The 20,607-nt window shown below is 36.5% G+C and overlaps 2 protein-coding genes across 11 annotated transcripts; one reads left to right on the top strand and one right to left on the bottom strand.

The window, feature by feature from the left end:
• Window positions 1-1,065: 1,065 nt before the first annotated feature.
• LOC113669399 (histamine H2 receptor) lies at window positions 1,066-9,305 on the top strand. 4 transcript variants are annotated; one of them, XM_027185421.2, is made up of 4 exons: window positions 1,066-1,214; window positions 5,252-5,343; window positions 7,511-7,829; window positions 8,356-9,305. In XM_027185421.2, the coding sequence occupies exons 1-4, from the start codon at window positions 1,129-1,131 to the stop codon at window positions 9,059-9,061; spliced, it is 1,203 nt and encodes a 400-aa protein (XP_027041222.2). In that variant the 5' UTR covers window positions 1,066-1,128; the 3' UTR covers window positions 9,062-9,305. The 4 variants fall into 4 exon arrangements, with proteins under 4 accessions (XP_027041222.2, XP_089064500.1, XP_027041230.2 ...); XM_089208374.1 differs by having other exon boundaries at window positions 1,074-1,214; window positions 5,211-5,343; XM_089208375.1 differs by lacking the exon at window positions 1,066-1,214 and adding an exon at window positions 4,941-5,166.
• A 195-nt stretch (window positions 9,306-9,500) lies between these two features.
• LOC113669415 (beta-1 adrenergic receptor) lies at window positions 9,501-19,250 on the bottom strand. 7 transcript variants are annotated; one of them, XM_089208377.1, is made up of 3 exons: window positions 19,017-19,250; window positions 11,426-11,814; window positions 9,501-11,272 (listed from the first exon to the last, which is right to left on the bottom strand). In XM_089208377.1, the coding sequence occupies exons 2-3, from the start codon at window positions 11,785-11,787 to the stop codon at window positions 10,651-10,653; spliced, it is 984 nt and encodes a 327-aa protein (XP_089064503.1). In that variant the 5' UTR covers window positions 11,788-11,814; window positions 19,017-19,250; the 3' UTR covers window positions 9,501-10,650. The 7 variants fall into 7 exon arrangements, with proteins under 7 accessions (XP_089064503.1, XP_089064504.1, XP_089064505.1 ...); XM_089208378.1 differs by lacking the exon at window positions 19,017-19,250 and adding an exon at window positions 17,925-18,059; XM_089208379.1 differs by lacking the exon at window positions 19,017-19,250 and adding an exon at window positions 17,497-17,665.
• Window positions 19,251-20,607: the final 1,357 nt, after the last annotated feature.

The following is a 20,607-nucleotide window of genomic DNA, read 5'->3' as shown; positions in this document are numbered from 1 at the left end:
TTGGTAAGGCTTGAAACGACCGAAGGTTCTTCTACTGAATTTATCGGGTATTGGATACCGCAACACGAGCAAAATGGCTGTATTAATCAACGAAATTGTGCCGGGCGAGGCGTGTTGCGTAAATGGTAAACACGCGATCAATATTAAACATATCAAAATATCCCGACACTATTTAGTTTGTCATTATTCCTGGAAAATTTTGGCGAAATTTGACGAATATCGGTCAAATCTATATACTCTATAAATTCGCTCAAAGTGTTTGTATTCCTTCCAAAATCATATGCATGATTTTAACTCATAAAAGTTCGGAAACAACTTGCGCCACGCCAGGAGATTATCTCGTCTCCTGAAACCGCAAACCAATGGGACAACGGGACCTCCTGGCTTCAATGACAATGGTTCAAGATAATCTATGCCAGTTACAGTTTCCACAAAGCTACATCTATCACATGGAACATGGCTCTCTGCCCATAACAATGACATCTTGTGAAATGTCAGTGTCACATAAGGTAGTATTCATCTAAAAAAAAAAAAGAAAAAACATTAACTTATTTTGTCCCGTTATGTTATGAAACTGGAAAAAAAAGACTAAATTGCCGTATTTTTGTTTTTTTTTCCAAAACATCTTAGAAGAAAAACATTTCATTGGATCATTAGCAAATCAGTATCAAGTAACTTTTTCATCAACGAAAAGTTTAAGGAAATGGTTTCAAACATTGTCAATCCTTTTTCACGTTTGATTATGATCTGACAAGAGGATACAATGACTAAAAGACAATCGCTTGATAATTTACAAACTGTAGTATTATTATTTCTTTTAGCTTATATAGGTTTACGGGCTTAAAATCTTTCCCATCTGCTCTTAATCCAAAAATGAACAGATGCTAGACGGAGAAATCAGTTCAATTTAGAGTGGTCGCGAACAAAGGGGTGCAATTTGTTTCAACGCAAAAAAAAATGTGAATCGAGTCTTGGGCCAATAGACATGAATGAATTTTCTCGGATTTCTTTTAATGACGCACTTTACATCTTAACGCCAAGTAATAGCTGTATATCAAAGCGAAAACGATTCTGATAAATCATTATTCAAGTCTTAAAAATGTGTGGGAAAATAACCGCGCGCGTCTGATGTATGGATGCCAAAACCAAAGTGAAAAGTGTTTCTCCGTCTTGTTTGACTATTGCAGACTTATTTTAAAAAGGGATAACCACATGTAAGTCTTATAAATCTGATAACGTTGCATTGGTGAATTAGTATTCGGTTTTCTGTCTTTTATGATTTAAATATAGCCACATATTATAGACAAAATCGAATGTTTTAACCGTTACAGATGGATCACCGCGTTTTTGACACCGCATAAACGTAAGACAGATTGGTTTTCATCCTAACAAAATTCTATCTGACTACCTAAAGAGGCTCTCTAGGGTTTTGTTCAATGTTTGCGAGCGCGCCAGCGTAATGTTTTTTTTTTGAAAATTTTTGTGTTTTCGCTTTTGAAGGTCACTAAAAGCCACCAAAAGGCAATGAACAAGGTTCAAGCTATTATCAAAACAATATTCGTTCGAAAGCTAAGGCTCTACGAAGTGAGGCGCTCGCCAATAATAATTTGGCTTTGCCTTTGGTTTTCTTCAATGAAATCTCTCAAAATCTTCACAATTTGTGAAATTTTTCTTGCCGGTCATTTAAAAGCCGAAAAATAAAGGGGTTACAAAGGCACTATTCTTGCTATTTGCAATTTTGTGTTTTCTTCCTTTATTTCCGGCCAATTTGGTCCTATGAATTTTTTTTATCAACATTCACAAGGAAGGGTACAAATATGTTTAACGGTCTAGCAAATCTTAGTCGGAAATTCCACCGAAGGAAACGCGATAAATCTTGTTCGAGAGATCCCTATTTTCTTCGTCGCAGAACATTACATGATGGAAGAGAACCTCGCCAAGATCTATATCTGAGCAAGTGTAGACTTTTGACATCTGTCGCCATTTGGCAATCTTTCCCACGGTGTTTTCTTTTATCCGTGTTTGTTTTGTTATGTTCGCACCCAGATCTTGCGCGGTCAAAAAACCCCTTTAGAGCCTCCTTAATCCAGATGTAAATAACAGGTTCGACTTAAAGAAATGTTTTATTTATATAATCATACAAATATTAACCTATCTGAGTAATATTATGATATTGAAGCGAACGAAACCGTATTTCGAACTTGACAATGATGCGATATGAATGAAGAACCTTAAAACACTCAGCAACTTGGAAATATGTGAGTAATAACATCAAAACGTTCTGAGGTAATGTATCGAGACAAATCAAGCCGGGCAAGTCTTGGGAACTGAGAGAGAAAATGGATATTTTATTTGTCACATCTTAATATTTCAGTCTTGCAGAATTTCCTTTCACGCCTATTTTGGAAATATCTTTTATAAACTGACTCGAAGAACTAGCAGCTTTCGTTCAGAGCAAAAAAAAAAAAAGGTTTTATGTCGATCTCCTTTCCTTTCTGTGAATTCACAGAAGTAAGAAATTATACCTATGTCGATATTTTGGTCAATTTCGATCCTAGAAACACATTCGAGCTGAATTTTCAAAGGGCACTATGATAAACAGAAATCAGCCCAGTTTGTGTCGGGAATAATTTTGGCCAGTCTTCGAGAGTTGCCATTCACGCCCAATCGACTCTAAGCTCTATGAACTGACAGCCCGCGTTGTAAGTAAAAGAAAGATTAATTGTACCAAAACTTTGTCTGCAATTGACTGCTGAATTCGAACTAGAGCAATATCTAACTCTGGTATGAATCAGATTCAGAAGCGTTCCAAAATAGGTCAGTCTGAAGCCTTTCGAGAATCTTAGATTTTGTTGAAATCGATCAGTCAATTTCTTTTTAATGCACTAAACCGGTCTTGACTAAAAGTTTTGAGGTAAATTTTTTAAAACAAAGTTAAGAGGTGGCCGTCGTATCTGGTTTGAACTTTTATCGTCCAGAATTAGATAACTTGACGATAATACCACAAACACTTACGACAGTGAGGCAAATGCATCTGATCAAAAATTACAGTTTGCTTTCAACATCCTGTGTACATATCGTAAATTTAGATTATCATGATTATATTTTCAAAGCTGCGTGATCGTTTGTTTCCTTCTGACAGATAAATAAATTAAAGCGCGTTTTTAAATGCATACGCGAATGTTATATCCTCAAAAAGAGTTCATTACTTATCGGAAGCCAATACACATTACTTCTTGCGCTGAGGATATACGATAGAGTGTTTCATGATGATTAAATAAATAAATAAAAGCAGGAGCTCACTAATGGGCTCCTGCTAAAACGTGTTATTTTTTTTCGTCTTTCGTCTTGTTACGAGCTTGGGGCCAAAAAAAATACTGAGTCCGCATGAGGAATCGAACCTCAGACCTTCGGATTGCTATTTCGAAGTTTTGACCAACATAGAGTGGAAAGCACCGCAAATACGCAGGACTATTTCCAGGTGATGGGGTCCCAGAAATGAATTATCGCCTCGCTGTAGGCAATGCCATATTTCTAAAAAGGCATTGAAATCTTCACCGCACAAATTACCTTCCAGTGTTTTCATGCATGAGTTATTTATGTTGTTCAACCAATATTTGTGTAAAATATGGACACAGTTTTCCCAAATTACCAACGCGAGACGATTTTATGAAAAATCAGCCTTACATAACATCAACCAAACGTGTTTGTCACTTTTTCATTGTGAGTCTTTCCAACGTGTGAATTAAAAGAGACGGATAGTGGACTCTATAAGTAACACTTAACACTCCATCAATGATAATTTGGCTTCCTTTAAAATCTTTACACCTAGAAATTTTAATAAGAAAAAAAAATTGGTAGCGAGGATGGTCAGGAACTGAAGTATTAAAAATTAGTAATCATAGTTACATGTAAATTTATGAGTAAACCTGCTTGCACGTTCTATTGCTTTGTGGACTTCTAAAAGAAACGAGCTAATAAATAATTCGTTATTCACTTTGATAACGGGACGTGACCTTTCGAACCCATGAAATATCGCGACTACTTCCTCAGAGATCCGACACATGATTGACAGCCCCCTGTAAACGCTTTTTACACAAGGTGCATTACGCGTAGAATGTTTTTGAAGGGTGCATCTGATAAAGAATTCATATCGTGGAATGATTTGCTGTATGTGCCAGCTCCTACCTGGATAAAGTCCGTAATGTTGATACAACCCTTGTTTCAGAATTTTTTTTTTTTTTTTTTTTTTTTATAAAGAGGCTCATTTCGCGTGCAATTTTTCTACTATTACGAATAATTTTTCTTTAAATTTTATGTCAAATATCCATATCTTAATTGAAATCTACAAAGTTTACATTTTGCACCCGTAAATTTTAATATTGCGTTTAAATACAGCAATGTCGGGAAAAGATAACGATTGAAATGTTTGAATTGGAGGAGGCAGGTAGACAAAACCCAGATAGCTTCGAAAATGACCACAACTACGTTCGGAAATAATCTTTACATGTTTCAGAAGCACAAAAAAAAAAAAAAAAATTTCATGGACACTAATGACGAGGGATGACTTAATAATTTTTTCTCTTCTCCAATTCAATTAAAACTCTTTTATTAAGACATTCAGCAAAATCGTTCGGACGACAAATCGTCCTGGCAACCACTGCATAAACTAAGTTATGTTATTATAAAGTTTCGCTAAAGAGAAAACGATGTATTATGCGACTTTCTCCTAATTGAAAAACAGCTTATGGAATGTTTAATTGAACTTGACTCTGAAGTCTACATCTCATGAGTTATTAATGAAGATGGGTTCGGAAATAGTTATTTCATTGGTTTACAGTACTTCTGAATGACCTGAATATACAACTTTTTTAAAGCCCGACTGAAAGGGAGATAATTACAAAAGATACACCTGTCGAAGCAATTTGTTCCAGGTTTTATTTGCATTGTGTGTTTTCTTTATGCGAACTATTTACCCTCTGAAAGCCCCGCTGTATAAACTTGAAAGAATGGGTTGGGGTCTTTTTTCTGAAATTGTAGGTTATAGAGTCTGGCGTAAGTTTTCCAAAAGCGTCTAGAACACTCCGCGTTTTTGCAACAAATCACGACGTCGCTGTCCGATACAGAACGTTTAAAAAGATTTATTCCTGGATGACACAAAATTAGGTGAAAGTATCAAATTGGATTTTATGTTTTTAAATTCCGATTAGCTTGTTGAGTCTCAACGGACAGTTTCACCTTCATTAAACAGAGCCAACATGAGTCAGACGTCAACTGAACAGAACGACTCTCGATTCAACAATGTTTCCACTGGTTTGGCGCTGAAAAACTTCTCAAATTCAGGTAAGGAAAACAATGAATTCTACGAGGGTAATATGTTGCTTTGTTCTCTTATGCCTAAATTATACTAAGAGAGATTTGAGCAAGACAGACCTTTGACAGGCATCGCTAAATTGTATGTTTAAGATGAGGATGTCCCAAAAAAAAAAAAAAAATTCAATTTGCCTCGGTCCCTTGAATGAGCTATTTTATCGCAGTCTGATCATCTTAATTAATTTTTTTGAGTTCGTCTTTTTCATATTTTTTCAATATATTTTTAGGCGTTCTCGTATTGTTTTGGTTAATTTTCGCCTCTTCGATGTTTCGCTCCCTTAGAAATCGATTATTTAACTACCCCATAATTTAACGGCAATTTCGATGTCGCTCTTAAGCAACTCAAGGTAAACAACGCCGAGTCAGTCAGAGGAATAAGATTAACTTTGTAATTTACTTATTAAGAAATATATGGAGGAAAATTTCTTGAAGGATTGAATCCAATGAAATATTTACTACGTAATAAGCTATCACAGAGTGATCCAAACCGACCACAGAGCTCAGTTAATAATAAAGCAAGTTTGTTTTGATATCCATCAAATGAATAATTAACTAATGTAACTCGAATTTTAATGCGAATTGAAAAAAAAAATTCGCTGTACAACGATACCATTAAACTCTTCGCCTCATCAGTTATAACCCACCTAAATGAATAATTTTCTTTGCTACAAAGTTACCATTAACCAATTACAAGGTAATTATGAAAATTGCGAGGCAAAAATCTGTTTTGAAGTTTAGCTAACGTCTCATTGCATAACAATAGCAAGAAAATGGTTAAGAAGTACACTTAGCCCCTGTTTTTTGCATTGACCGGCCCTGCATTATAAGTTTGAACGAAAATGCACTATGGATAGCCTTGTTTTTCAGTCTTAAATCGTACCATTGCTCATTTCTGTGACATATTTTTGTCATTTAAGCTTCATGATTATCCTCATTATTTTTTCACCTTTTTCGAGTACAGGATATTTCTACTTGACTTCAGCCATCACTGATAAATTTCAGACTCAAAAGTAGAATTAGGAACACTTGGAGAAACGATGTATTTATTATGGAACGGGTTGAATTTTCTAAGCGACTCGATTACTTATCCCTATTTTTATTAAACTCTTCGTCAGGATTTTTTAGTCGCCGCCATACCCAAAGAGTTTCTCCGTTGATGCGAAGATAGAATAGCGGGTTTAAACTACCTTTCAACGGCCGAGACATGTTTAAAAAAGCAGGGTTGACGGGGGATTCTATGAGCTCTGGAAAGAGCTCCCGATCAACACACTGCATTTCTTATCGGTACACATGGCAGAGTTTTAAAGAGATCTTTTTGTTTCTGTTGCTTCTGCAAACGAAGAGTGTTATGATTAACCTGTTGTTATAAACGCTGCCCATGGTTACGTTTCCGAATTCGCACAATCGCAAAGCTTGGGAAGTCGGTATTGTTAGTACAGTATCTCAATTTCAATTCTTAATTGCTTTTGGGCTGAACATATTAAGCAGACAGTTAAGGTAAATTAGCATAAATTTTCTCTTCCAAATAGGCCTTAAAATTCACGGTTTTCTCTGTTAAATATCAAAATTACTCTGTTGTCTCAGCTAAGCAAACTTATTCATGGACACCTCAGGTTGCTTATCATTCAGTCAAGTATGCCTATAGACACAAATACAATTAGTTTCTGATGCTTTTTAATACTCGTCTCGTATGTGAGAACCATTTAATTACTAAGATTTTACATTTTTTCAGACTCTCTGTAACTGCCGATTTGCCAACATTATAATTAATGAATTGGTCAGACGTAGACTAATATTCAGTATATGATAAATTGTACATATAGGCGAGAAAGCTCAGTTCAAATCTCAAAAGGAAACAAATTTAGTTCAAATGGCATCAAATCTTCCCACAGATTTGTTTGAGGAGTATACATGCCGGTTTGGACTCGATTACCTAACCTGCTATGGGTTAATTTTGTTGTTTTTTCCCCCTTCATCCTGCATGTATTGCTCCAGGTTCTCGAGTTTTCCTCTCCATAAAAATCCACACCCCAAAGTCCAACTTTACTTGATATCAGCAGACAAGAAGAGCCACTGCTTGGTTGTTTACAGTTCCGATTTATAATCATTATTTTATTTTATTTTGTTATTCATGTAGATGACGAGTTCGATGACATGAGTGAAGGTCGTTTCCAACCTGTTGTAGACGTTCCAGCGATTGCGTTGGCGGTATTTATAGTCATCATTAACAGTTTAGCTTTGATAATGGTGGCGAAGAAAACATACTTGAGATCCATCACCAATCTACTGCTGTGTAGCCTGGCTTTATCTGACCTCCTTACTGGCTTGGTCTCTGTGCCACTGTTTATCACGTGTAACATCGTCCGTAGATTAGCAGTTTGTCTCACTGAAGAGCAATTGTCTCGGTTCATCTCAGCCTCTATTGTGTCTCATCTGATGTCCGTTGTGATTGACAGGTAATGGAAATATAGTAAAGATTTTGTAATCAAAATCTCTATTTGTAGAAAAGCTTGGTTTGGAAAAATGAAGAATTACAACCATATTGAAAACCATACCATGCTTTTATTCTGAGTCTCTCATAGCTGTAGTTTCTTTTCTCAGGAAGCTAAATGTACGTTCTCTCCAAATAATATGTGAAAGAGGTTGAGATCAGAAATAGAAATCGAAAAAACCAAACAAGTGAAAGCAACCCTCAGCTGGACTAGTGCTGGAGTTGCGCGCCGGTCGCAAATATTCCAATTTTGCAGAAGAAAAACCACTATTTCTTCAAACGTGTGCCGCTTGAGCACTCATATAATTGAGCGGAAAAAAAATTGAGACCGAGACAAATTTTTCATTAATTGTTCTAATTGTTAAGTAACCATGTCAGAAACGTATAAAGAAAGGATGATAATGATAATAATAATGATAATAGATGAACACGATAAACTGATAGGAATGATAAAACCTTCATTAATTAAGGAAAACGACTTTCTCTCTTAGATATCTGGCAATTGTACACCCTTTGCGGTACACGTCACTGGTAACACTCCGCAGGTGTGCCATAGTTATCATCTTTATCTGGACATCATCGGCCGTCACTGCATTGGTGCAATTAACTTGGCTCGATCCATTCAACCACGATCCACATGACGAAGACCTGACGGACTCCTTCCAAAGAACTGAACTCGTCTATGACATACTGTTTCTCATTCTATTTTTTTTAATTCCTTTGATGATCATGTGCTTTACCTATGCAAGAATAATCTTTGAGATAATTCGTCAAAGTCGTAACATCCGGCGAGAAAATACGCTCAGCTTACCAAACACTAGGAAGAGATCTAGGAACCACCATGAGTGGAGAGCCATTGCAATCTTCGCCGCCATGATGTTCGTTTACATTATCTGTTGGCTGCCTTATTTTATGCTTCGCCGATTCGATTTGTCCGCGTTGCCAGACACTTTTATACTGGCTGTTGTTTGGTTGAGGTACCTTGCGTCGCTTTTAAACCCTTGTATGTACATATTTGGCAAAAAAGATTTTCGAAAAGCTCTGCTTGAACATGTGCTACCGATGAAGCTGCAACGAAATTCCTCGTCTACGAAGTCAACGGCTTTAAGAAGTACTGTAAACGCCGACGACTTCTTTAGTAGGAGAGGTGGAGGTTACACGGAAATTGGCAGAAGAAAGGAAACTTCAGTTATCTGATGAATGCCTTTTTAAGCCTGAATCTGAAACGTGATTCTCACCCCTAGTTGCCATATATGAATGTGTAAATATGTTTAAAAAAATTGATATGAGTCACACAACGGTTTCACCCTCTAACTGATGTTTTTGTCTTTCCTCGTCAATTCAATGCACTAGATTGTGTATCTTTGTAATATAAGTAGACGATAGATCAAAACTGCTGCATGAAAAGGGAGGAAAATAAATGGTCCATACATGAATTAAAGAATGATTTACTAATAGGTCCTGTTTCGGAATTATTGCATCTCACTCAAACACATGGGTGGCGAATGGCCCGCTGAAAAATCGTGGTTCTCGCAAGCTTTTTCTCCTATCACGAAATCTTGTCCGCGATAACCTTCGAAGTCTCGTTCATAAAGCAGATTTTTATGTGGGAGTCTAGCATTCCTCAGTTCAAATATTTCGAGTCTGTGATTTGTTTTTAATAGCCAGAGATCTCATTAAAAGATAGCTAGAATAGCTTAGAGTTTTTTCTTTGTGAGCCACGGAAGCCTGTGTGATCGCTTTCAAGTTTAAAAATATTGCAACGTGGAAGAAGATACCTCTACAGCACGACTTGTACAGCATAACATAGGATCATAGAATACTCTTCACGGCCAGTGGCTGTATTGTTAATGATTCAATAACTGATATATATCAAGAAGTTTCGGGCTTTTACTTGGCCTTTCTCTAGACTCCACACTTCAGGTTGGAGAACTTATGATCAAAAGAATGTAAAAACTATTTCGATTTTTTTGTCAAGTAACTGTAGAGTTGAATCAAATTCTACTATCTTAACAAATAAAGAACATAAATAATGCAATGCAAATAATTGCCTCAACGTTTCTCCCGCTGAAACATTTTACATTTTCTATTATAGAAACTGTGGATTTTTACTTGGATTTTAAGCACTGAGAAAATCGGTAAAAGCACTCGTGTAAAATTGCAATACCTGTGTTTGATACCGCCAATCTGCCGCTGACACGTCACTCGCTTTTCGCATCACTTTGTCAGGATGATAAAAGAATGACAAAGCGTATACCGTTAATAAAGTCGGCTTTTCTTATCAGCAAAGGCCTATGCTATTTATATAATAAACTACATGGTTGCTTGCAGATATGAAATTTCTCTTCTCGTGTTCAACGCAAGGTATCGAATTAAATAAACGCTCGGAGAGAAATTCTACATATACGTGCGCCCATGAATTATTCTTTATGTATTCGGCTAAGGTATGAGTTTCATTTTCCAGTGGGGGTCTTACGTTCGCATACAATTCAAGTAAACTAGCATACAACTTGATTGTTAATTGTACTCAAAAAGTTTAATTCTTGTAGATATTAGTCTTGTTGATAAAAACGGCCTCGCAACTGGTGAGATATTAATTCCGTCAGCTATAGCTCACAGATTTGAAATTTTAGAACAAGGTAAAATTTCTGATTCCATCTTAAACTGAAAGTATAACTGAAGCGGAATTAACACATTGCAGCCGACGCCTTAGTTGTATCTACGTCTGTTGCCTCCTCTGGGACAGATTTACAGATTCAACGCTTTGAATGTCCTTGCATTGAGTTTTATACTGGAGCCCCCACACGTTTGAGCGGAATCATGTCTTTATAATGGTAACGTTTATCTTTCCTCCCTGACCACTTCAGAGCCGATCGGAAATCCTTCTTTCCAAAGATGTATAAACATGGGTTTAGAAAGGACGACAGGAATCGCAGCCACAGGATGACGTACATGATAATAACACTTATATGATCCAGACGATACAGTCGAAGGACGAAGTACGGCAACCAGCAAACGGCATAGACCAATAACATTACTGCAAAAGTTGTCACAACTTTCCTCTCGACGTATTTCAGCTTTCGAGAATCCTGGCTATCAGGCGCAGTTTGCTTTCGGAGGAATTCGATCTGTCGCGAGACTTCATTGAAGATTCTTGCATAGACGAAGACCATACAGACTAACGGAACAACAGTGAAAGCAAGGACGCATGTGACGTCATAAATATTCTCCTTTTTAATTACGTCAGGGGTGAGTTCCTGATGTGGGTCGTGATCTACTGGGTTCATCCAACTTAGCTGGACCAAAGCCATGGTAGCTGATAACAACCAGATACTCAGAATGACAGAAATGCATCTTGAGTGAGTAAAAATCGCCTTGTACCTCAAAGGATGAATAATGGCGAGATACCTAACAGTTATAGAATCAGACTTAATAGTTAAGGTGGCTCTTCACAGTTAAAGTCACTGCTATTTTAAGAATTAACCTCATTGCTATTTTATAAAACAAAACAAAACGAAATGAAAACAACGAAAGAAGTAGTAGCAGCAAGTTCATGTTTACCTGTCTACGCTAACAGCCACGAGGTGGCAAACGGTTGAAATCGACGTAAATCGCAGCATTTGATCCTCAGCAATACATATTCCAGGCTTATGTAATAAGTTGCACATCAGAAACAATGGTATACTGATCACCCCGGTTAGGAGGTCTGATAAAGCCAGGCTGCACAACAACAAGTTTGTTAAACTTCTTAATCTTTGTTTCCTTGCTACTAAAACTATGACGAAGCCGTTGGCCAAGAGGATTAATATTCCCAGAGTTATTGGAGGTATGTCAACTGGGAGCCCCAAGCTGTAATCAGAGGTTGATGAGTTATCGGCTGAGGTACTGTGCGACGATTTGGTGGTAAGGTTCATGCTTGGCATTGTTGTTCAGTCCTAAGAGAATGTTTCCTGAAAAATACAAAGGAAAAATCTAAATCAATCGTGCCATTAGATAAGCCGCTCAGAAGCCGCAGTGTCATTTCATCGACTACCTATTGTCAAGCACGTCTTTTTACTGTGCCCGTGAGTTATTCGTGGAGGGTTACAAATACTAGTTCAAATGTATACTATGGAATATCTCTCGAGTTACAGGTATTTTCACCGTCAGTACAAATTAGTCGTTTGGCGAGCGTTTGTAGCGAGGGTCAATCTATGGTATACCGCTGAAAAGTGTTGAATAACTAGTTAACGCCATGCTTTATGAAGTAAAAAGGCAAGCAAAATCAATGCGAGGATAAAACGCCTACTTAACCCAAATCAATTTCCGCCATTAGAAATCATTAACCGCCATAAGGCATCATTCGCCTTCATCAGGAGTCGTTCGACGTCATTAGACCTCATTCCCCGCACCAAGGCTCCGTCATGAGATGAGACGAAGCCGATTTCTTTAAGAGACATCATTCACAGTTCTTATGAATTTTTTAGGATACTTTACCACAACTTGGTAGGAACCATCGCCACAAAACATCGTTTGTTGTCACTACGCATCATATCCAGTCATTAATTGTCATAAACGATCATAAGAAAGTCATTCACCGACATCGGAGCTCTTTGAAAACACTTTTTCACTATAAATTATGACAGAGTACAAGGAATGTATGTTAAATTAAATGATTTTAGGCAGTCTGGTGAAAGAAATTAGAGAGTGATGGCGCCGTTTGTAAAATTTCGGCGAGGATAGGATTACTTACAGCACAGAATGCGGACGATTAGAAGCAACACCGCTGAATTAACAATGGCTATTTTATATGGCATGAAACAAATCACATAACAGTGTTTGAGAAAATGTATTTATCAATAGATGATTGATCAGTATATGATCACTATTGTTTGAGAAAGCAATCGATAGCAATATGAAATAAAACATAAGGATGATGATTTTCAAGTAAATCTATTACAGAAGCTTCCCGGGAACTGAGAAACTTGGATGTAAGAAATGGCTGCAAACGACAACAGAGACACGTTGAATATTCTGGGGGGGAGCACGTGAGTCTATTGTTCTCTTATCTATGAATGGTAGGAAATACACAACTATTGACTATCCAGCTCTGCATACGTTTTAGTAAGTCTGAATCAGACGATGTACAGATAAAATAGTGTTTTAATCGTTTATTGATTTCCCAAACGGCAATCAGCATCAATAAACTATTGAGAAGAAATTGTCTGATATCAGATACCTGATCGGTTTCTTGCCATTGATATCTGATCGGTCAACAGGTAGACTGGAGGCACGGGATTAAATATTTATGAAAGTAAGGCAGGAGAAGTATATTTAAAGTTTTACATCGATCAATACCACCATTGACATATGTAGCTAAAAGGAAAAGCAGGTGTTTTGTTAAGTACCAAGTTCAAGATAACACAAAGGAAACACTCACGCTAACGCTTGGAAAGTCAATTTTTCAAATGTCCTGTTCCTACTTTAATTATTCACTTTCAATCATATCTGTTTCGTGTTTTCTTCTGGAGTATGCGCAACACGTACAAAAGAACTCAGTAGGGTTTCTCTCCAAGATCGCTCATCAGATCAGAAAATGTCAAAGAGAGGTTTTGAAAAAATATAGTAGAGTAAAGACTGTTATTTTTGGACAAGAGTTCGTTTTGTCCTGATGCCTTTTTATTGCCTCAAATGTGAGAAGCCACTCAGTAGCACTGGGTTCTTGTGAGTTTAATATTTCATTTGGATTTAGATTGAAGAAATTAAATGAGTACCCCTACCTCACCCTCCTACACTCCTCTTTACAATCACGTACGGGTTTGCAGCTAACTTTCGTTCGATCGAGCGGTTGATTTAATTTTTGATTGTCACTAAAGACCAATGAATGGTCACTCAATCGTGCTCGGAATTAAATTCTACCGATAAAGCATTTAGATTAACTTCCAAACGTCAATTGGTGATCATCCTTATGCTGACATAAAAACTACACTCATGGAGCCTTATTATGCTATCGTGATTAAGGCCTTTTTTAGTGCGTCCCACACTAATTAATTCTTCATTACGGTCAGAAATTAAACCTGCCGGTATTTGACCTTCTTACGCGCTATGGATCCCACGCTTTGGAAGTTGGAAAATGGATACTGAAACTAGGGAATTTAGATTTTAACTTGCTATGCAAGTAGCCCTCTTTTCCAGTAAACATACTAAGACCTTTTTTAGTTAACTAAGACTGACAAGGCTGACATAAATGAAAATATCAGCGTTGTTTTGTTTATATTCCAGTTTTTAATCTCCCAATCCATTTTTTTTTTGTCACGCTAGTTATTCAGCTGAAAGAAGTCAGAGGAATTATTTCTTTCTTCTCTCTGTTGGTATTTGCCTCGCGGCCTAGCAAAGCAAAACTAGGTCGTTTTAAATACACTGGATCTCATAATGAATATCATCTTTGGACCAAAATTATATTGAAAATAATTTAAATATTATTCTATGTTTCGTAAGAGTTTGACCGAATTTTGCCTAATATCAACTAATCTCATAACTGTTGAGCTATAAATCTCGAGGGTGCCTTTAAATAAATTAAAATGTTAGTTAAGGTTAAAATTTGGAAAAATATGTTAAGATGAAAAAAATGAGGATAACTTTTTTTCTTTCCTATCTCTGTTAGCATTTGCCTCGTGGCCTAGCGAGGCAAAACTAGGTTCGACACCAGCTGTACATTGAATGCACTGGATCTCATAATAAATTTCGTCTTTTGACCAAAATTATATCGAAAAAATTTAAATATTATTTTATGTTTCGTAAGAGTCTGATCGAGTTTTTGCCTGAGATCAACTTAATGTGGGAGCATGCAGTGTTGATCACCGATACTGAGCGTGTAGAGGTTATAACTGTGATTGATATGTACCAGCAACGGAGAACTAATAACAGAATCTTCATAACTAAAGTAAGGCGAAATAAAATATTCAGCAATGGCGAAGTTGGCGTAAAGAGCTGTTATTTGTTTAATTAAGCTACTGAGTTCAATTCTTACCTTTAGGCTACGATGAAGAATGAGTGTGAAGAGGAAACTGTCGCGTTAAAATAAAAATCATGGACTAGGAAATACGACCAAGTGCGGAACTGACTTGTATTCCACAGAAAAAAACGAGGAATATCCAGGTGAGTTAATGTGTTTACCTTTACAATTACCCGTCAGGTTTGCATGCAGAGCGCTTCAATTTTGACTTAGCTTCGCTTTATTTGTTAATTATTATTATACGTGTTCATGAATTGCAAATTAGCTCAAACATTGTACTCGTTAAAAGCTTTCTGCTTTCTTTCAGAAGCTTACCGTCTACGATTACCAAAATGTTCAGAGCATGCCGGTCGAAAGACTGCCTTTGTAGACATTCAACTGTCTGGAAGGTTTATCGGCTTTATCGCAGGGACAATTTCAAAATTCAACATCAGTAATTATAGTGGAAAGGCGAGAGGTCCTGCGAACGTTTGATTTTCTCTCTTCTCAGAATTGAGTAGAAAAAATGATATATTGACTTGTTTCAAGAGATTACAAGATTCCTTTTTTTATGGAGCGATTCATTAAAAAAGAAATGAAAAGCTAAAATAAAAAGTATGAAGAAACTAAAAATGCTAAGAAACTGAGATTATTTTTATAAGCAGAAGTATAAGTTGAGGATAAGTTTCTGCAGCGAAATCGAAGATCGGTTCGTTTATTTACATAAAAGTGGACGGCTGGTAGCATCTCAGTCTGTGATATATGCAAGAATTCACATCCGCATAGGAACATGTCTCTCTTGATATATTGTATGCAAAAGTGTGAACTACAAACCGATGATTAGCAAATTAAAGAAAAATTTTCAGTAAAACCAAGCATATTTTCTGCACTTGCAATATTTCATTTTTCAATCACATTGTAACAGATAAAATTTGTTACTCACGAGATGTGGGCGATTTGCTGAAGATACGATATCACACGCCTTATTACGTTATCGAAGGCCTTGGCATGTTTCACTGAAAATGAAGAAAACTGAGAGCAATAACGAGTTGTTGACACAACTAATTTTGTTTACCCCTCTATCATCCAGCCAGATGGGAAATGAAAAAGCGACGAAGAGTAATTTAATTGCTTCGGCTACGGAGCAGCCAATAACTTTTCGTGTTTTATGTTCGAAACACCTCAAAGCTGCCTGGAAACGTGTCAAGATTAATTTCCCCTGCGCTAAAACAGAAATTAACTAGTTTTCATACCAAGTAAATTAAATTGTCTTTGTTTCAAGCTAATAATTTGAAGTCACTTTAGAAGACGTTCGTCCATTTCATTTGCCATTCAAAACGTACAATTTTTACGGCTTCCGAATCGAAACACTGCCGGTCGATTCGGAGGCGGATTTTCCAGCTGCCACTTCAAAAACCACTTTTACATTTACGGGTATTGTTGACATCTTCGGTCTGTAGAATATTTAAGCATTACGGTTTTTCTTATCGAAACTTGTTAAAAGGTTCTCACTTTTGTTTTTCAGTTTTTACACCGTTAATTTCGAAATGTCTGTTAATTCACGTCCATATTTAAATGAGACTAAAAAGTGTAGACAGCTGATCGCAAAAATTGTGAAACCGAAAAAGTCGACCCGTATCAAAGACAAAAACATCAGTGTCGTCTATGCTTCTGAATTATTTTTTTCCATGCAGGAACTTTAGCGAATTTAGCAAAAAGTTGTTTCTTTAATTTTCCAAGCTCAATTCCCTCTCCGCCAAAATACGACTTATGGTTAAGGTTTGTCTTTAACTCATTATTGTGAATGGGGAAAATAAAAAATCCTGTTATTTGGGATGCATATGCAGATATTGTTTTTTCATGTAAACGGCGATCTAACATGATCGTGTGGTGTGCTTTGAGCTGCCTCAGGTTTCAAATGGAAAAAGTGGCCGCTGGGCGCTTAAAGCTTTTCGTTTTTTTCGACTGACCTGTCGCGGCTTTAAGAATTATTTCCGAATTAGAAGCTCCAAATGGTCCATCGCAGAAGATTAGGCTAACATGGTCTTTGTTATCGATGCTTTGGGTACTGTGAACTTTAACGAGAGATTATATTCCCAGTCATTCCTATTAAAGAGGAATTCTAAAAGTCTCTAATTTATGCGGTGTTCGCAAATCGGACTTGGTGATGTTGAAATGTTACGGCCGTTTTCTTCCAACGAGTAATTTAAATCCATTGTACATGCAGCGATTAGCGAACTGAATAATTTTTCATCATTAACTCCAAAGTAAGATATTAAACAGATCGAGAGCGAGATCAACGGAAACATTGGATTTATATTTTTTTTCTCGTTCCTCATTTTGTTCCTAACGATGTGTGAAACGCATTTCTTAAAAACGAAAAAGAAAAGGAATAAATTCAGTGAAAAGTTGCCAGCTTATTAGACGAATGATAAATTGAAAATGAATATTCCACCTGTAATTTTCTACCATTACCAATATCCTGGTGGTCTTTTGCAAAATTGCGTAAGAACTAAATATCCAACATCTTCCTGTTTTCTGATGCCATTAATGGCACAAAAGTATAACAATTGCACGTTACTCAAAGTGAGCAAAATGTACTGAATTGTGAAAAGTTCCTTGAAAACGTCAGAGCTTCCTGCTTAAGGCTGACACGTACCTGATTATCTTCGTCTCTTTAAAGACATTTCCGTTGAATATAGATCTTTCTTGTACTCAGTCGGTGACAATTTCAAGTCTTCCTGTCTCCTATTGCCATTAATGCTTTCAATAGCAGAAATTATTTGTTCAAGCGGTTCTCTCATAAGATAAGTGTCTGTATTGTATTACTATACTCGAATCAATTATTTAGTATTATGACAAACTCCATTACAATATTGAGCTTCCTGTGAAAAGTCAGTACTTCCTTAACCACCCTTTTGTGTTAAAGTGGACTGCTATAAAACATGATTTGTCCTTTGTTGCATTAAATCGCACTAACATGTTACTACGTTTTATCCTGCTCTTCAACGTCTCGGATGTTATATTATCAGATCTCTCCCTTTCGAATAATTTTTTATCGAGAAATTTTGAAATTTTATTACTTACATAGAGTGTTATGTTAGCTTTCCGGTCCATCATATCACTTTCCGATGAAGGCAAAGTCTTCTTCTATTTCATCTCTAATTCTGATGATTTTTTTCAAACGGACGTTTGTTTTGGTGCAACTAAATTAATCCTGTGCGAGTTTTTTTTTTTTTATTATTCTCGAGTTCCCTATCTATTTTTTTTATATGATAGAGAGCTGAAGAAAGTTTTAATGATGGCATCATCTATACATCTGTCCTCCAATAGATCATAGGTGAGAACCAATCAGAATGCGTGCATAACTGAGCTTATTATATAAAGCTGAATAATAAGCTGCTAAGGGAAGAAACTTAGAATCCTTCCATTACTATTCAGGCACAATTTTTGCCTTCCGAACCTGAAATAAAATTTCCTTTTCGTCTTGTATTATTTAAGGACATTTTCATTCGCCATCGACCTGCGAGTGAGTTTGTTTGTAAAGACATAGCATCAAAGATTTCGTTTATGATCTACACCTTTTGGGTGTAGGAGAAGAGGAGTGTTTTTAAGACAAAATGAGCTGGATATACCTGAGAGCAAGAGAGGAAATCCAGAGTAGAAAATAACTTTACGGTAGAGAACTTAGAGACTTATTATTTTCAATTGCTAAAACTCATGAAGTTATGTTCATTTCGTCTTTCAATCCTTGCATGCATATCCTAGTAAATGACGTCACAACAAATCTAAGTGACAGATTTAGGTCTGAGGGATCGATATCAGTATCTGAACCGAAGGCACTATGTAACAGAGCCATTTAATTTTACGATAAAGCGGCTTATAATTATGTAAAGCAGAACCAGTAAACAACCCTTAGGTAATTAATGTCAAATGAATGGCATCATGTAATAAATGTTTTGAGTACGTATCATCATGATATTCAACCAAAAAAAATAACTCTTTGAAACGTGCGACTCTTCCTTAACCTAAACGAAAAGGGAAATTTGGAAACCTTGGATTTATAGACTTTTAAAGTTACATCAACACGTAGTAAGAACTGAAAACTGCCTGAGATGTGTAAAATACACCGAAACGAATAAAAGTAAACACTTAAAAAGCCTACAGTCATTTACTTACAATACTTCGGTGAACAGTTGTTATCTTACTGGGGCGGTTTTCATTGAGGTTTACTGCTGATCTCCCTTTGGTTTTCAGGTTCCGGTGGCCTAGGACTACAGTCGATATTACTCGGAGAACAATACTCCCTGGCAATCACTGAGGAGCTCTAGAGTTATAGAAAGGGATCTCTGCTGTTTCTCGATTTTAATACTGTAATCTAGAGTTGTAACGTCACCGACAAAAAAAGTAACCTTTGTCTCGACTACTCACTTTAAGATATATGGTTTCATTCAAGGTCTGATTGCACTGATAACGCCCACTTACATTTATAAATATTTTGATTGGCACCATAATCAGTCATATATATCTAATGTATGTAATTTATTACCTCGGTTATCTCCAAAATCTAAAGTAATGTAGAAATCATTTGTGATAACAACATCCTTAGAGGAAACCTTGCCGCTGCCTTATAACTAATACTGTTTTTGTTAGAAGTAAGACGATAAATTTACTTATGACGAGAAAAATATACAAGAGACATTGCAGACAGCCTCAAAGTTAAGTTTTAAACATCCTCAAGTTCATTACACGTGATTTTGTTTTGTTTTGTTTTGTTTTAATTTTGTTCTGTTGTGGTTCGGTTTAGTCAAAGAAACGAGTAAGACTGTTATGCATTGTTCCATTAAGTTTGCTACCAAATATTTTTGAAAAGCAATATGCCGTTCTTTCGATCTGTTTATCAGCGTAATAACGCACGTGGGATGGCAGAAGAGCACGAGAAAAGTTTGTGAAATCATGATCAGCGGGAAAACTTAAAATGTTCCAATTTTCTATAGGTTTAGCGGTGCAATAAAAGATTGCACCTTTTCCTGGGGTTTCTGAGAGGCCAGTTACATCCTCTTCGGTCAATTATTCAACCGAGGTCTGACCCAAACCACGGATTTACGCAAGCAATGACTTTGACTTTATTAAACATATGGATTTCCACTGTTAGCTGTCGCTCCTGTTGACACTGTTCACAAAAGTAAATGTAATGTTCAGATATAAGGTTCAGCTTAATTGAAGATAGTTCAGAACGCGGTTTTGTTAAACTACGGCTGAATATTGTTTAAAAATTCAGCCCCGGCTTTAAGTTTAGCGGACGAAAATAATCGTGTGCTTTCCAAGAATATAAATGTGTTAAGAATCTTTATTCCCTTTTATTTCAACATAGCAGTGACTTTTGTGTGCTGCAGCAGTGAACTGCATATATCTTTGTGTAAGCCTTTTGTAAACTTTGTCCTGTTTACTAGGGATAGAATTCTAACGAACGAGACTCAATTAAACTGTTTTATTCCGCTCTCGTATTCGCTTATTTACATCGGGTGTGCAAAAAGCTACTCTGCAAATTTGTAAGAAATCACTCTCTTATACGATATTTTTTACATTGTGGTTGGTTGTTGCCGAGTACTGATTTAAAAGGTCATTCTAGGTTGCGTTGATTATGTAAACCAATCAATGTCCATAATGTTCACATTCATCATCTGACATGTGTCACGCACGAATCAAAGTTTCCGACAAGCCCTCCAAGTATATGGAGAAACAAGAAATTATGTATGATCAATACAAT

This window comes from Pocillopora damicornis, chromosome 5 (assembly GCF_964200805.1).
Source record: "Pocillopora damicornis chromosome 5, jaPocDami1.2, whole genome shotgun sequence".
NCBI lineage: Eukaryota > Metazoa > Cnidaria > Anthozoa > Scleractinia > Pocilloporidae > Pocillopora > Pocillopora damicornis.
The sequence above is the reverse complement of the archived record's forward strand: the minus strand, read 5'-3'. Positions and strand labels throughout refer to the sequence as shown.

Coding starts and splice junctions, on each gene's coding strand:
- LOC113669415 (XM_089208377.1), bottom strand. CDS start 11,787: ATGCCAAGCATGAACCTTACCACCAAATCGTCGCACAGTACCTCAGCC. Junction 11,273..11,425: donor GTGGCTGTTAGCGTAGACAG/GTAAACATGAAC, acceptor TATAACTGTTAG/GTATCTCGCCATTATTCATC.
- LOC113669399 (XM_027185421.2), top strand. CDS start 1,129: ATGTATGGATGCCAAAACCAAAGTGAAAAGTGTTTCTCCGTCTTGTTT. Junction 1,215..5,251: donor TTAAAAAGGGATAACCACAT/GTAAGTCTTATA, acceptor TTCATTAAACAG/AGCCAACATGAGTCAGACGT. Junction 7,830..8,355: donor ATGTCCGTTGTGATTGACAG/GTAATGGAAATA, acceptor TTTCTCTCTTAG/ATATCTGGCAATTGTACACC.